General features: G+C 40.2%; 1 protein-coding gene across 5 annotated transcripts in view; it reads left to right on the forward strand.

Moving 5' to 3' along the window:
• The first annotated feature begins 969 nt into the window (after window positions 1-969).
• The window catches only part of stat1a (signal transducer and activator of transcription 1a), a 26853-nt gene continuing 9798 nt past the window's right edge, over window positions 970-18024 (forward strand). The window contains exons 1-16 of one of the 5 annotated variants that reach the window (XM_080424315.1): window positions 1011-1069; window positions 1103-1181; window positions 4270-4397; window positions 5321-5465; window positions 5768-5863; window positions 6691-6777; window positions 7487-7565; window positions 11371-11462; window positions 11825-11976; window positions 12634-12792; window positions 15061-15153; window positions 15455-15514; window positions 15803-15823; window positions 16592-16682; window positions 17444-17485; window positions 17677-17766. In XM_080424315.1, coding sequence (XP_080280441.1) covers window positions 4270-4397; window positions 5321-5465; window positions 5768-5863; window positions 6691-6777; window positions 7487-7565; window positions 11371-11462; window positions 11825-11976; window positions 12634-12792; window positions 15061-15153; window positions 15455-15514; window positions 15803-15823; window positions 16592-16682; window positions 17444-17485; window positions 17677-17766 — 1335 coding nt within the window. In that variant the 5' untranslated portion in view covers window positions 1011-1069; window positions 1103-1181. Of the gene's footprint in view, window positions 1182-4266; window positions 4398-5320; window positions 5466-5767; window positions 5864-6690; window positions 6778-7486; window positions 7566-11370; window positions 11463-11824; window positions 11977-12633; window positions 12793-15060; window positions 15154-15454; window positions 15515-15802; window positions 15824-16591; window positions 16683-17443; window positions 17486-17676; window positions 17767-18024 lie in introns of all 5 variants that reach the window. The other 4 variants (XM_080424317.1, XM_080424316.1, XM_080424314.1 and 1 more) reach the window with 4 other exon arrangements.

Below are 18024 nucleotides of genomic sequence, written 5' to 3' on the forward strand. Positions count from 1 at the left end.
CTGGGGACCCCCTGGAACTCCCTCAAGGACCCCTGGGGGTCCCCAGACCCCACTTTGAGAACCAATGGTCGAAGTACCATTAAAATAACACTCAGGACGCATGTGCAGTGAAACCAAAAGTCTCTCCACAACGGTAACTCTTGCTATGCATCCATTGTCTATAAGACATTAATAAACATGCTTATAATGCATTATAATCTGCTTATAACACTGTATAATTATGGTTACAAACTCATAATACAATGCTTCATAACAATAATCATGACACAAAACACTATAAACACATAAGGTCAAGTATTATAATACTTCAAAATTGCTGGACTCTCACACATGTTTCTCTTTTGGCAAGGATGTAAACTGTATCATACGATAAATAGCAGATCTACAAGCTAGCTGATCAGCTATTTTTGGATGAAACAAGAAAAGTGATAACTTCTGGAAGATTTTGAGAAATCTTGAAATATTATAAAAAGTTAATTGACATTGTGGAAAATGTTGACTTTTTTTAAAGAGTTAGTAGTCATTAAGTTTCATTTGCATATCTTTATTTAGGAACAAAATATCAAAGTACATTTATTTGAGTACTGTACTAGAGTATTTTTTTGATACTTTCACTCCACTACATCTCTAGGAAGGGATAAAAGTACAATTATGAATTATAACCATTAAAATCCCTGTTACAAAAATAGTAAAAATATTATTTCTACTTGGTGTTTGCTTGAATACAGGCCTTCAACATGTAACTGAGTATTTCTACTTGGTATTTGCTTGAGTAAAAGTATCCTCCATCAGAGAGTACTTCTCTGCAGGCTTTCTGTTTCCCTGAAACCACGTGACCGCCGCCCTCCCTTCCCCCCTCCGCTCTCAGTGACGTCACGGTGCTCCGATTGGCTGCCAGCGAACGGTGGAGGCGGGTGCTCCTCCCAGACTCTGCACACTGATTGGCCCGTCAGCCCGCAGCACTTCCATGTATCCAGGAAGAGAGTGTACAGTAGAGGCAGAGATACATATTAAAACTTATTATCAAAACACTTTTTATTTGTAGTTTAATCAACTTCATTCTGTCTGCGAGAGGAATACAACTTCACTGTTTATCTACAGTGAGAGGAATACAACTTCATAATCTGTTTATCTACAGTGAGAGGAATAAAACGTTATAATCTGTTTATCTACAGTGAGAGGTAAGTTATTCACTCCTTTAATAAACACATGTTTATTTGTTTGTTTATTTGACATATAAATCTATGAGTCAATCAATAAATAAACTACTTAAAGGTCTTTTAATCCGTTTAATAATGTTTAATCTTATTATTTTTTTAAAGTTTGTTTTGTGAAACCTTGAGAAATAAATTTTAGTTCTCTGGAAATGATAGAAAACAATAGATTATGAACAGGTTGAAAATTAACTTGCTAAAACCTAATGTACGAATTCCAATCTGGCTTCAGAACATTCCACTGACATATGCCTTCTCTATTTGAACCATGAGGTGGACGAGGGCAAATGCGGCATGGTCATGCTGGACCTCCAAAAGGCATTTGACACCGTAAATCACTAATAGCAATTGGGGGGGCGAGTGTGTTTTGCGGCGATCTTTCGGGTTACCTCAGCGTATGTTCTCTCCCTCGTCGTGTTGACACACAGGGCACGGTGTATTCTGGAAATGCCATCAGCTCACCGAAGCCTTTCCCCTCGACAACGCTAATAGTAGGCATGATATCTTCGGCTATCATCTTGGCTGTCAAATCAGTGATCTTCACAATCTTCACAGTCATCCCAATGGCGAGGTTTGCAGGCTTAGGGACCGGGTGTCTCGCTTTATGATGTTGACGATGAGTGATATGCATACTTTGTGTTGCATCGTCAATCTTGACAAAATCATCCCACACCTCTCCCATTTGGAAAAAAATTAAATCATTCTTTACATTTTGAACTGGCTGTTTTGGAAAACAAGCCATTTAAAACAAAAAATATATTTAAAAAACAACGTATTAAAAAAAATGATCTATTTCTATTTTTAGAGTTGTGATGAGCACTTTCGACTTTTTGTCCCATCCCTAGTTATCACAAGAAAATAGGGCATTACCTACCCGGGTTGCATTTTAGAGACAAATCTTTCCAGTAAAAATGGCAACTAAAGTAATCAAAAAAATCTAAATGAAAAATAATAACTCCTCCTTTCCAAATGCTATCCCCAACTCTTTAATTGACACAGTTTTGGACATCTCCATGACGGGGAAAGGTTTAATTTCAAAGGTTTACACCTCAATTTCTACTCATACAGTAATTTCTTTGGACAAAATTAAAACAGATTGGGAACATGAACTGGGCAGTGTTATAGATGATGAACTTTGGGAGGAGGCTTTAATGAGAGTGAATGACAGTACATCATGTGCTAGGCTGAACCTAATACAATTTAAAGTGGTGCACCGTCTTTATTTTACTAATCTTAAACTTTCTAAAATATATCCAAGTATCACAGATTCCTGTAATAGATGCCATATGTCCCCAGCAAATATGACACACATGTTTTGGTCTTGTCCCCGCCTACAAGGCTACTGGACTGCCATCTTTAAACATCTTGCTGAAGCTTGGAACATAGAGTTGTCACCAGGTGCAGAGATGGCGTTGTTTGGAATTTGTCCAGATCATCAACATATTGGAAGGGGTATGAAGCAGAATCTTGCCTTTATATCTTTATTAGCAAGAAGAAGGATACTACTGGAGTGGAAATCACCACTGGCCCCTAAAGCATCTGTATGGCTTAAAGACCTCATGATGTACCTAAATTTGGAGAAAATTTGATTTAATCTGAGAGGATCACCGGGAAAATTCGATCAGGTTTGGGGCCCTATGATTAAATATATAACTAAATTAAAGACGTTACAGGACAGATAAAGCAAACACCGCCATCGACACATTGACAAGCTCTAGGTTAGTATGCTAAAGGAAGAAAATAATGGATTCCTACTTTTCTTTTTTGTATACACTCCATATGTACCATGGGGAGGGTTAGCGAGGGAAATCATAATACATATGAATTGATTATTTTTTATTTATTTATTTTATTTTGAGTTAAGTGTATGTTTATGTTACATGTCTGAATGTTGTATGTTATATGTGGGATTGGGGTGGGGGGTAGATGTAAGGGCACAAAAAAAAAAATAGAACAACATTTTTGGACAGGATCTCCTCACTGGTCAGTAGGACTACATTGAGGACTCTAGCAGGAGCACTCATCCTATGTCACTTCGACTATGCATGCACCTCATGGTACTATAGCACCACAAAGGCCTCAAAAACAAGGCTCCAGACATCCCAAAACAAATTGGACAGGCTACTGCCTCACACCTATAACTCATTTAACCCCTGCTCACTTTGCTTTGGTGGGATGGCTCAGGGTAGAGGACAGCAACTTGCAATGGGCCTGGTCTACAAGATACACTACAGTGTACACCACAAAGACACCCATGTATCTGTCAAACTACTTCAAAAACGTCAAAAGATGTCCACAAAAAAAACAACTTGTAGATCTGCGTTTTTCGGCCGAAATAAATAATATATAATATATATATATATATATATATATATATATAATAAATGTATAATAAATAAATAAATAAAGCTCATTATCATTATCTGCAAATGTTTTGGGTTGTGAAGATTTGTGTTAAAACACTTATTAAGATTATTCAAAAATGTTCCAAAAAATACCAGAAATAGCATAAAAGCTCGCAGCGCGGGCTGCGCGGCACAAAGTGCAGGGTTCCTACAGTCATGAAATTCCTGGGAATAATTTGAAAAAAAAAAGAATTCCAGGCATGGAAAAGGTTTTGCAATTACTCAAATGTTTTTGGAAAATGTTTGGATTTATGTTGTTTTAGTCAACTAGTGCGTGAAATGAGAGCGGCCTAATGCATACTGGACGTCACGTGACTAAAATAATAGATCTACAAGCTAACAACACGTTGCACTGTGATACGTTGTGAGCTTGTAGATCTGATATGTGTGTCACGTGACGCCTTCACCCGACTGTCTTGGTGCATTGATAGCACACTGGTGTAAGAGCCTTTTTATCGCACCGTATAAATGTGTGGGAACCCTGGAAGTGATGCGCTGTGAGCTTGTACATCTGCAATTTTTTAATAGCCAACTAAAATATAAAATGACACGGATGCTTTCCCGGTTGTAATGGGTTAAAATGACACAGTCTGATGTAGAACATAATAACACACTACTAACACTGACGCTGTTCTCCATGTGTCCAGCAGATGGCGCAGTGGTACCAGCTCCAGATGTTGGACTCTAAGTACCTGGAGCAGGTAGACCAGTTGTATGATGACTCATTCCCCATGGATATCAGACAGTACCTGTCTAAATGGATAGAGAGCATAGACTGGTAATTAATGTTATTGTCTCCGCCAGGCCGAAAGGCATGGTTGAGACTATGTTTTATGTTTTGTTATGTCTGTCTGTCCGTCCGTCCGTCCGCGTGTCCGTCCTGACGTCTGTGAGCAGCTAATCTCCGGCACCGTTGGCTTGATGGCAGCGAAACAGTGCACACACACTCCCTGGATGCCGGAGCAAAACCTCTGCCCCAAATCTTTCACATGGGCCTGTTATTGTGCCACCAGGAGGCAGATTTTTGCAGAACACATTTTTTTACCGTAGCCCTACAGATTTTGTCCAAACATCACGCAAATCGGTACACAGTATCTCTATAGTCATTAAATGAAACTTGTCTTTCAGATCTTTCATATTCGATCCTGATTTGCTAAGATTGGCTTCCAAAGTTTGCAGGAGTGCTCCAACAATATGCCTCAAATCATGAACACAGCGTGCAATTTCCGTGACTTGCATGCACATTCCCACTAGGCCGAGGAAGAAATGGCACTTGAACACTTTTAAATCAGCCTCATGGTGGCACTATAACAGGCCGATTCGTGTTTTTACCTATAACTGCACCGATCTGTGTAAAACTTTGTAATCGTACTCCCTAGAGGCCAAGGACAAACCTTTGCCCTGCATTTTTCACATCTGCCTTTTATGGCTCCACCAGGAGGTCGAGTTTTTGATATTACTCCTTCAGATATTATCCGAATTTCACACAAATCGGTAGCGGTACACATGATCGTTATGTGATCAAGACGGATCTATATATATATAGGGATGCAGTAGCGATGCAGGACTGTATATTATATATATATATATATATATATATATATATATATATATATATATATATATATATTATATAGGGATGCGGTACCCATGCAGGGCTATATATATTATCTTTATATTTATACATTATATTAATTATAGGGATGCAGTAGCCATGCAGGACTCTCTGGCCACAGTACGGTTCTATGACCTCCTGGCTCAACTGGACGACCAACACAGTCGCTTTACTCTGGAAAGCAACTTCCTGTTGCAGCACAACATACGCAAGATTAAACGCAATGTCCAGGTACACACACACACACACACACACACATACACACACACACACACACACACACACACACACACACACACACACACACACACACACACACACACACACACACACACACACACACACACACACACACACACACACACACACACACGCGCTCACACACACACCAGCATAGACTGTAAAATGAATGGACTGGTTTCTACAGTTTTGAAACCACTTTTTTCGGCAAATTGAAATCTGCACACACACACACACAACATACGCAAGCAATGACTCCACTGACAGGTGTATGTGTGTGTGTGTGTGTACAGGACAGATTTCAGGAGGATCCGGTTCACATGGCGATGATCATTTCCAGAAACCTGAAAGAAGAACTGAAAATACTGGAATCTGCCAAGAACGCTGAGGTAAGGATTCGAGCTTGTCGATCTGCTACTTTTGATGCTTCTATGTGACGCTGTATTATGATCAAGTAGGGCGTTGATTTAGGAAAGAACACAAAAAGTTAGAATATGGAGATAAGAGGTTTCTGCCCGACAGTAACTATATAGTACAGGGGTCGGCAACCTTACTGACATGAAGTGCCATGTTTTAATTTGTTTGATAGTCAGTGACTGTGTGCCATATTAACATAAAGTAAAATTACAACACAACATCAAAAGAAAATATTTCCAACAGATTTGGATTGTCCATATATATACAGTACGTAACAACCCTATTTGTTTTCCTTCTTCTTTCACATTAGGACATTGTAATGATAACCCACCTATCTCCCAGACTCCCTTCCCAGTCAGAGTTCAGAGTTTAAATGAATCTAGAACTATGTGCAGGTTGTAATTTGCATATAGATATGAGGGGACTTAATTTAATTGACCACATTTTTTTTTGTTTTACTTGATTTTAAACCAATGATCACCCCCCCCCCCCCCGCCCTGTGCCAATGTTGGCACCCGTGCCTAAGTTTGCCTACCCCTGGAGTAGTACATAGTAGACACAGTTACAACACGTGGGAACCGACTGACTGAATGACTGACTGAATGACTGACTCTCAATCAGATTCTAGTTGTTCTCCTGAAAGGTGGACTGTTAATAGAAACCTGAAATGTAATGTGTTAATGTTGCTCCATGTGTTCATGTATTTTATATATTGTTGAATATATGTTTTCATATGTTTCAGAGTGAAGGTTAATATATTTCAAATTATATTTTAAATATACTTTCATATATATTTCAGAGTGGCGAAGGCTCAGTGTCCACCAACATGGTCGTAGAGAAACTGAAGTTGGACAACAAAGTGAAAGAGATGAGAGACAGAGTACAGGTCAGTTTACATACTCATTATTATAATTACACATTGAACATGATTACATATTCATTATTACAATTATTACAATTACACATAAAACATGATTACATATTCATTAGTACAATTACATGTGAAACATGATTACATATTCATTATTATAATGACATGATAACATGATTACATATTCATTATTATAATTACATGATAACATGATTACATTCATTATTATAATTACATGATTACATATTCATTATTATTATTACATGATAACATGATTACATATTCATTATTACAATTACACATAAAACATGATTACATATTCATTATTATAATTGTTATACTTATTATACATTAAACATGATTCGACAACATTCATTATTATAATTAGTATAATTACACATTAAACATGATTACATATTCATTATTATAATTATATATTAAACATGATTATATATGCATTATTATAATTATACATGAAATATTATTACATATCCATTGTTATAATTCTTATTATACATAAAATATGATTACATATTCATTCTTATAATTATTATTATTAGTGTTATTATAATTAAACGTGATTACATATGCATAAATATTATAATTACACATTAAAGAGGATTACATATTCATTATTATAATATTATAATTATTATAATTACACATTAAACATCATTACATATTCATTATTATAATATTATTTAAAAAATGTAATTATATTTAGGCGACGGACCAGAGCATCAAGAACCTGGAGGATCTACAAGACGAATACGACTTCAAACTGAACACCCTGAAGAACAGAGGTACTGATTACACCTTTAATTAATTACATTTTAATTAGCTTCACACAGAATGTTAGATTTTTGGGAGATAAAGCCAGAGAGGCCAGGCTGAGATTGTTTGGACATGTACAGAGGAGGGGTAGTTAGTACAAAGGGATTCTACCGTTGCGCCTCAGCCTTAAACGGCCAGTCCGGTGCGTCACAGGGGTAGGGACAACAGATGCAGAAGGGCTTTCACCAACTAGTATAACCACTAGTCGACCTTGTTGGTACTAGTCGAATAGTTGATTCTTTCTACCTTGCTTAGAGTCATGACTCTGAGGAAGGTCGAAAGACCGAAACGTCTGTCAATCTGTATACTTGCACCTAAATAATAAAAGGCTTAAAACGTCTGTGCTCCAGCGTTGATCTCTTCTGCGAGGGATAGTGAGTATATTGGTAGAACTAGAAAAAGTGCTCCTCGGAGCACAGGTCTCCGCCAGGTCAGGTACGTTATTGTGGCCTCCTGGTGGCGCTATAATATGCCAATGTGAAAAGGGTGCCATTTGTTCAAGCCAGGGCTTTTCACTGCAATCGGACACTGTATTCATGATTTGAGGCATTTTGTTCCAAAAATATGTTTTGCAAAATTAGACCTGCTGGTGGCGCTATAACAGGCCAATGTGAAAAGGTTGGCATTTCTTCCTTTCTTCCATTTCTTCCTCGTCCTAATAGAAATGTGCGTGTGAAATTTCACGGAAATTGCAAGCTGCATTCATGATTTGAGGCATTTTGTTCAAAACTGACCAATCCTGCAAACTTTGGAAGCCAATCTTAGGCAATCAGGATGGAATATGGGAAATCGGATAAATCTGTGTTGATCACATGACTATAGAGATACTGTTTACCGATTTGTATGATGTTTGGACAAAATCTGTAGGAATAGTATCAATAAATGTGTTTTGCACATATCGGCCTCCTGGTGGCGCTATAACTGGCCAATCTGAAAAATGGGCCAGAGGTTCTGAATTGGCATCCAGGGAGTGTGCGTGTACAGTTTCGCAGCGACCGGGCCAACGGTGCCAGAGATTAGCTGCTAACGGACGGACAGGACGGACACACGGACAGGACGGACACACGGACGGACACACAGACGTACGGACGGACAGGGGGTAAAACATACTCTCTCGCCATGCCTTTCGGCCTGGCGGAGACAATAATGCTGAGGTTGGAGCTGCCAGGCAGGAGGCCTAGAGGAAGTCCAAAGAGGAGATGTATGGGTCTAGTTAGTTGGTGTGAGATTAGAGGAGACAGACAGAGGGCATGCAGTTAGTTGGTGTGAGAGAAGAGGAGACAGACTGAGGACAGGAAGTTAGTTGGTGTGAGAGAAGAGGAGACAGACGGAGGACAGGAAGTTAGTTGGTGTGAGAGAAGAGGAGACAGAGAACATGAAGTGAGTTGGTGTGAGAGAAGAGGAGACACAGGAGATGAAGTTAGTTGGTGTGAGAGAAGAGGAGACAGACAGAGGACATGAAATTAGTTGGTGTGAGATTAGAGGAGACAGACAGAGGACATGAAGTTAGTTGGTGTGAGATTAGAGGAGACAGACAGAGGACATGAAGTTAGTTGGTGTGAGAGAAGAGGAGACAGACGGAGGACATGAAGTCAGTTGGTGTGAGAGAAGAGGAGACAGACAGAGACAGGAAGGTAGTTGGTGTGAGAGAAGAGGAGACAGACAGAGGACAGGAAGTTAGTTGGTGTGAGAGAAGAGGAGACAGACAGAGGACAGGGTGAGGTGGAGGCAGATGATTCACTGTGGCGAGACCTGAAGGGAACAGCCAAAAGGAAAAGAAGAATCCACTAAATCTAATAGTTTGTTCTGGTTCCTCATATATTGTAGCAGCAATTAAAAGTAGTACGAAAAAATACACACACGCACGCACGCACGCACGCACGCACGCACGCACGCACGCACGCACGCACGCACGCACGCACGCACGCACACACACACACACACACACACACACACACACACTCACTCACTCACTCACTCACTCACTCACTCACTCACTCACTCACTCACTCACTCACTCACTCAATTTATGAGATCATCTTATTAGTATTAGATTATCCTGTATGTGTTGATAGATACCAGATTTTCTAAATCATTTTAGATTTTAAATGTTCTTCAATCTATCAAGTATGATCTCTTCTGCGAGGGATAGTGAGTATATTGGTAGAACTAGAAAAAGTGCTCCTCGGAGCACAGGTCTCCGCCAGGTCAGGTACGTTATTGTGGCCTCCTGGTGGCGCTATAATATGCCAATGTGAAAAGGGTGCCATTTGTTCAAGCCAGGGCTTTTCACTGCAATCGGACACTGTATTCATGATTTGAGGCATTTTGTTCCAAAAATATGTTTTGCAAAATTAGACCTGCTGGTGGCGCTATAACAGGCCAATGTGAAAAGGTTGGCATTTCTTCCTTTCTTCCATTTCTTCCTCGTCCTAATAGAAATGTGCGTGTGAAATTTCACGGAAATTGCAAGCTGCATTCATGATTTGAGGCATTTTGTTCAAAACTGACCAATCCTGCAAACTTTGGAAGCCAATCTTAGGCAATCAGGATGGAATATGGGAAATCGGATAAATCTGTGTTGATCACATGACTATAGAGATACTGTTTACCGATTTGTATGATGTTTGGACAAAATCTGTAGGAGTAGTATCAATAAATGTGTTTTGCACATATCGGCCTCCTGGTGGCGCTATAACTGGCCAATCTGAAAAATGGGCCAGAGGTTCTGAATTGGCATCCAGGGAGTGTGCGTGTACAGTTTCGCAGCGACCGGGCCAACGGTGCCAGAGATTAGCTGCTAACGGACGGACAGGACGGACACACGGACAGGACGGACACACGGACGGACACACAGACGTACGGACGGACAGGGGGTAAAACATACTCTCTCGCCATGCCTTTCGGCCTGGCGGAGACAATAATGCTGACAGACAGAGGACATGAAGTTAGTTGGTGTGAGATTAGAGGAGACAGACAGAGGACATGAAGTTAGTTGGTGTGAGAGAAGAGGAGACAGACGGAGGACAGGAAGTTAGTTAGTGTGAGAGAAGAGGAGACAGACGGAGGACATGAAGTCAGTTGGTGTGAGAGAAGAGGAGACAGACAGAGACAGGAAGTTAGTTGGTGTGAGAGAAGAGGAGACAGACAGAGGACAGGAAGTTAGTTGGTGTGAGAGAAGAGGAGACAGACAGAGGACAGGAAGTCAGTTGGTGTGAGAGAAGAGGAGACAGACAGAGGACAGGGTGAGGTGGAGGCAGATGATTCACTGTGGCGAGACCTGAAGGGAACAGCCAAAAGGAAAAGAAGAATCCACTAAATCTAATAGTTTGTTCTGGTTCCTCATATATTGTAGCAGCAATTAAAAGTAGTACGAAAAAATACACACACGCACGCATGCACGCACGCACGCACGCACGCACGCACGCACGCACGCACACACACACACACACACACACACACACACACACACACACACACACACACACACACACACTCACTCACTCACTCACTCACTCACTCACTCACTCACTCACTCACTCACTCACTCACTCAATTTATGAGATCATCTTATTAGTATTAGATTATCCTGTATGTGTTGATAGATACCAGATTTTCTAAATCATTTTAGATTTTAAATGTTCTTCAATCTGAGCCCAGCTTTTGTCTACCTTTTAATATCAGTGTGAATATGAGTCATGTGCAATTTGGTTCCCTGTAGAATACTGTAATCAAGTCAGTGTGAAAATGAGTTGTGTAATTCTGCTCCTGTAGAAAATGAGCTGAATGGAATGACCGCTAAAGAGCTGGAGAAAGAGAAGATGATGATGAGCATGATGTGTTTCGATCTGAAAACTAAACGACAAGTAAGTACTTTAATATCTTTAAATACTGTAATTACTTTATTCACTCTAGATATTGTATAAATAAAATAAGTTGAGTATGACATGTCATTAAGATGCCCTAGATGGCCCTAGATGGCACACTGGCGGTAGTGTGCCATCTAGGGGAGGTGTTGACTTCTGTTCATTAGCAGTAATTAACAGTAATTAACATGGAATTAACTAATTACAGGAGGTAGTGTGCCATCTAGGGGAGGTGTTGACGTCTATTCATTAGCAGTAATTAACATGGAATTAACTAATTACAGGAGGTAGTGTGCCATCTAGGGGAGGTGTTGACATCTGTTCATTAACATAATGAACAGTATTTAACATGTCATTAACAGGAGGTAGTGTGTCATCTGGGTGAAGTCTTCTCATTGGTCCAGTCTCTGCTCTGTGATCTTCTGAATGAAGAACTTCCTGAATGGAAACAGAGACAACAGATCGCCTGCATTGGAGGACCTCCCAACGCCTGTGTGGACCAACTGCAGAACTGGTACAAATATAACCCTAAATGATACAAATATAACCAAAATGATACAAATATAAACCCCCCTCCCAACGCCTGTGTGGACCAACTGCAGAACTGGTACAAATATAACCCTAAATGATACAAATATAACCAAAATGATACAAATATAAACCCTCCTCCCAACGCCTGTGTGGACCAACTGCAGAACTGGTACAAATATAACCCTAAATGATACAAATATAACCTAAATGATACAAATATAAATCCCCCTCCCAATGCCTGTGTGGACCAACTACAGAACTGGTAGAAATATAACCTAAATGATACAACTATAACTTAAATGATACAAATATAACCTAAATGATACAAATATAAACCCTCCTCCCAACACCTGTGTGGACCAACTGCAAAACTGGTACAAATGTTACCCTAAATGATACAAATGTTACCCTAACTGATGCAAATATAAACCCTATAACCTAACCCTTCAAAGGAGGACCTTCTAATGCCCGTGTGGATCTATTGAAACAAAGGTACAAATTGAACCTCTCAGTGTCTCCTCTCAGGTTCACAGAGTTAACAGATGTAGCAGAGAGTCTGTCTCAGTGTCTCCTCTCCCCTCAGGTTCACAGAGGTAGCAGAGAGTCTGTGTCAGTGTCTCAGTGTCTCCTCTCCCCTCAGGTTCACAGAGGTAGCAGAGAGTCTGTCTCAGTGTCGTCAGCAGTTGAAAAAGCTCCAGGAGCTCCAACAGAAGTTCACGTACGACCAGGATCCCATCGTCCTGCAGAAGAGCTTCCTGGAGGACAAAGCTATGGATCTGTTCAACAGCCTGCTGGCCAAGTAACCTACAACCCCCTAGCACAACCTTTATACTCCTAGCACAACCTTCTATACCCCACCCCAGTACAACCTCTATCACCCCCTAGTACAACCTCTATACCCTCTAGTACAACCTCCATCACCCCCTAGTAGTCCAGGGGCCAACACTGATATTTTCACACATTGGTACCACCTAAGGTGACCGTAGGATGTTTGTATTTTTGTATTCCTACATGTCTCTAGTTTATGTTTTGGTACGATAAGTCTTCCAATATAGTAGCCTCTCTAAACAAACCTACACCCTCTTATAAACAGTTGACCCTAAGGAAATTTTACCAGTAGAATTCATTTTTGCTGAGGAAATGTTGGTATTGTGCATATTTAATTAGATAATTTGTGAAAATAATTACATGATAAATACAATTACTGTTAGATATTTCAAAAAGTGTAGAACATATGTAGGAGAATAATAGTGGAGATACGTCTGTGACCTACTGGCAAAGGTGTTTGGTGCTGATCGGCCCAACGGTTTGCTAGATTAGCTTGGAGAAACTGTTACAAGCTGTAGTTGTAATAGCTGGGAGGGAATATGTCAAAACTGATAAAGATTGTGTGTGCACTTAGTGACAAGTTTTTGATTTTTGGCATGGTGTTAGGTGTGGGTATAAGGTTTTCAAAAGCCCTGCATACAAGTTGGGCTGGCCCACTAGTGCAGAAATTCCAATATTAGATGGCTCAGTATATGGTTGAATCCCTAATAAATGTATACAAAAGGTTTTTTCAATACATTTTTGTTACTATTGGGCATGCTAAATAAGCATACAAAACAATCTAGGAAAATGTAACTTCCGGAAAGGAAGTTACATGATGGCTGCCAGGAGCTTAAAATGGCTATATCTCAATTACTATTCAGCCCATAACGGGGGAAGCATCTAAGTAAGCATAAGTCTATTACTTACTTACAAAATTACTTGAATAACCCCAATGGGGTCGTCAAGTAATCCAGTAAGCCAGGGGTTTTCAACCGGTCGCGGAGGTATTGCAGGTGGTCCCTGGCCATGCATAAAAATAAATAAAAAAAACTTACAGGAGTTCTTACTGTATGGTGTGTGTGTGATATGAGATATGAGCTTACCATAATCACAGTAATCCTTAATCATATTCCATCATATTCAAACAAAATCACTGTATTTTATTAGATATTATATTGATATTATAGCTATTTTCTCCAGCTCCCTGTGGTGGATGAACCCCCCACCACTATTGTGTGGGGTGGGTCTATGATGGACCCACCACGCACAATAGTGGTGGTCCCCTGGTTACTCTTAGTCAGGATGGTGGTCCCTGGGTCAAAATCAGTTGAAAACCCCTGCAGTAAGCCATAGCCCATTACATGCACTTGTTGTGTTATACAGTCACTATTGATCGTCATACTCGGACTCCTCTGGAATAATTATTGTATGTGGAATTGAGACATTCCTCAAGTTGACAGAGTCCACAGCCATCCAAACCATGTATATGATAGACCAGTATGCTCTATGACAGTGACGTTTGGTGGCAGAGTCAGTTGAGGGTAGACGTTCAGGCGCTACAAGTGATGAAGCTGAGACAACCTCCTTGCTGAAGGTGTTAGATTGCATTGTTGTGAGGGAATCTGTGCACTTTCCACCAAACAGGACAGCCATTACTTGGCACCCAATGTCATCAACTCTGTGATTTGATTTGGGACATTGAATGCTTTGGCACAAGGGGAAACGGAAGGGGGAAAACCTGGTTAATTCCGCAGGGGAAATTCAGATTTCAGCTTCACCCAGCCGATGGCTGCCGGGACTGGTTCTGGGGAGCAGTTAGGTGTGAAGTGTCTTGTTCATGACACCTCGACACATAGCTGGGGCCAGGAATCAAACCTGGAACCTTAAGTTTCCGCAGCGGCCTCTACCCATTCAGCTATGAACACCAACTAGATCAAAGGAAGGTCAACTTTTACAAGCTTATGGAAAGCAAAGCAGTCTTTTTGCAAACACAAAAAATCAGAGAAGTTGTGTCACAACCAGTCACATCATGGATGAATATCCACTGAGAACACATGTCTGAGCCTCTGAGGATTGCTTTTAAATGGTCGATGTCATACACTTTAAAACTGCTATCAGCTGGTCTTTGGACACAACTTCTCTTAATTTATCTTCTTGTCTCTGGACTGTGTCAACTTTAGGAATGTGACGATTCCACAATAGTTTCTTCCAGAGGAAGGACCTAACCTAATATATATGTGTGTGTGCGTGTGTGTAGTTCCATGGTGGTAGAGAGACAACCCTGCATGCCAACTCACCCACAGCGCCCTATGGTGTTGAAGACGGGAGTGCAGTTCACTGTCAAACTGCGGTCAGTATACGCACACACACACACACACACACACACACACACACACACACACACACACACACACACACACACACACACACACACAAAAGACACACACACCACGCGCGCACACACACACACACACACACACACACACACACACACACACACACACACACACACACACACACACACACACACACACACACACACACACACACAGTTAGTCAGACTTCATGATGTTTTTATAAAGACAGTTTTCATTGGTCCAGGTGTTTTTATGAAGACAGTTTTCATTGGTCCAGATGTTTTTATGTTCCAGGTTTCTGGTGAAGCTGCAGGAATTCAACTACCAACTCAAAGTGAAGGCTGTGTTTGACAAGTATGTTAATATATGTTAATATTATAATAGTGTTATTATGTTGATAAGTATGTTAATATTATGTTTATTATAACATGTTTATTATAAATCATTGTTATAATAATGAACATGTACGACTATGTTATCATTATACTATGTGTCTATGGAATACTGACATACATGTCATTGTGTTAACTAATCTTGTGTGTGTGTGTGTGTGTGTGTGTGTGTGTGTGTGTGTGTGTGTGTGTGTGTGTGTGTGTGTGTGTGTGTGTGTGTGTGTGTGTGTGTGTGTGTGTGTGTTTGTAGGGATGTCACTGAAAAGAAAGGGTGAGTCCCTCTGTTCCTGTAAATGTTTCTATTGTTTCATTGTTTTAAGTTACTCAGTTAATAGTTACTTAGTTACTTTATAGTTAAAGTATGTTATGTTTGATTGGGTTATATAGTATTATTATTATGTTATGTAATGTTATTTTTTATTGGGTTATATAATATTGTCTCCGCTAGGCCGTCCGTACAGGCCACAGACTTACTTTTTCGCTCCTGTTGGTCTGTGTGTGTGGCACGCACGTAGGCCCACATTTATTCAAATCGGCCTCATGGTGGCACTATAATTCTTGAGCTGTAGGTCATACAATGAAACTTTGGGTTTGAATGAGTTTGATGATCCGTGGAACTGTCGTGACGCAACTCCCCATTTAGGCCACGCTCATTTCCGCGTGACTAGATTTCCCACCATTTTGTGTTTTCTTCAAAACGTACTTTTTGTTTCTACTCCAACAGATTTTGTCAAATACTCACGATTTCCTTTCAAAGTTTGCACGTTTTGTAGCCTGGCTCCAGCCCCTGAATCGCTAGCCTCACATTCAGGGTCTGGTGACACTGTAGAAAGGCGGGGTTTTCTCGGTTGAAAATCTAACTGGCCCAATCCGGATCGGGATAATCCAGTATGAACCAATCGCCAAAGTCCCACTTTGGCCACGCCTCCATCTCAGAAAACGACCTGTGCTCCTAGGAGCAGACTTTTATAGTTGGTTATAGTATTGTTGTGATATTAATGTTATGTTACGTAATGTTATATATTTTTTTGTATTTTAGTTTTCGTAAGTTCAACATTCTGGGAACCAACACCAAGGTGATGAACATGGAGGAATCAAATGGCAGCCTGGCAGCAGAGTTCAGACATCTGGTAACAACAGTGACCCCTAGTGGTCATTATTAAAATAACACCTAGTAACAACACTGACAACTAGTGGTCATTATTAAAATAACACATCAGCATAGACAATTCAATTCAATTCATTTCAGAGGGGCTTTATTGTCATGAGAAAACATACGTTTACATTGCCAAAGCAACTGTCAAAATATAATAAAAACAGTTTAAGAAAATTAAAAAAGAAAAAAGTATGTACAGTTGGAGGGGGTACAGCATTGTGTTAAACAGAGCTATGTCACATTGTGTCATTATATACATGTTACATATATAACTAATATATAAAGCTTTTTGAAACAAATAGCAGCAATCTGTTGCAGTCACTTTTGGGATAATTAGCAGCATTTTTCTCAAAGCTGTTTAAATAGTACACAAAAAAAGCCTTAGATTTAAGGTAGCAGCTCTGTTTATATTTGCAGTAGTAGGTCTAGAGGTCTACTCAGTACAGAATGTCCTTTGGGTAGTTGTATTCCATTGGCTAACCTTCTTTTATCGCAACAGTTCACAAATCTTGCTGCTGTGTTCGCACATTGTTGTATTTCTCCCAGTAGGTATGGTAGTTTGTTGTCGTTGGTCATGTTTCCTAGACACTTGACCGTTAAGGGGAACGGATCCCTGGCTCCAAATTAAACAATATATGTATTTCAGATGGGGGTCCGTTTGAGACACTGCTCGTATGTTTTCTATTGATGTTCCATTGATACATTGTTTTATTGTTTTCCCTATCATCATAACAGCAACTGAAGGAGCAGAAAGTGGCGGGAAACCGGACCAATGAGGTAAGGTTTTACTGGAGTTGTGCTGTACTTCTAATTAATGTGTAGTTCTATTGTTGTGTTGTAGTTCTATATGTTTTTCACATCTAAAAAATGTGTGCATTTGTGTGTGTGTGTGTGTGTGTGTGTGTGTGTGTGTGTGTGTGCGTGTGCGTGCGTGCGTGCGTGTGTGTGTGTGTGTGTGTGTGTTTCAGGGTCCTCTCATCGTCACAGAGGAACTCCATTCAATCTGTTTTGAGTCACAGCTGCAGCTCAGCCAATCAGGAATCGACATCAAGCTGGAGGTGTGGCTTCTGCATCCTACCCTCTAGTATTGTATTTGTAATGATGTTATCAATGGGGGGGGGCAGGGTAGGGGCTGCGCGATGTGGAGTGAAAACACTTTAAAAAGAAACAAAAATAGAGCATTTTACAGGTCAACTGTGCTCTTATTCTTTTTGCTTCCACCGACCAGAAGTCAAACACTTTCCTATAACATGACGCGACACTCTTATTTTGAAGTCCACCGACAGGAAGTCATGGGTTTTTGTGACTTGACGAAC

This window comes from Gymnoscopelus braueri (assembly GCF_963280865.1).
Source record: "Gymnoscopelus braueri genome assembly, chromosome: 3".
NCBI classification, from domain to species: Eukaryota; Metazoa; Chordata; class Actinopteri; order Myctophiformes; family Myctophidae; genus Gymnoscopelus; species Gymnoscopelus braueri.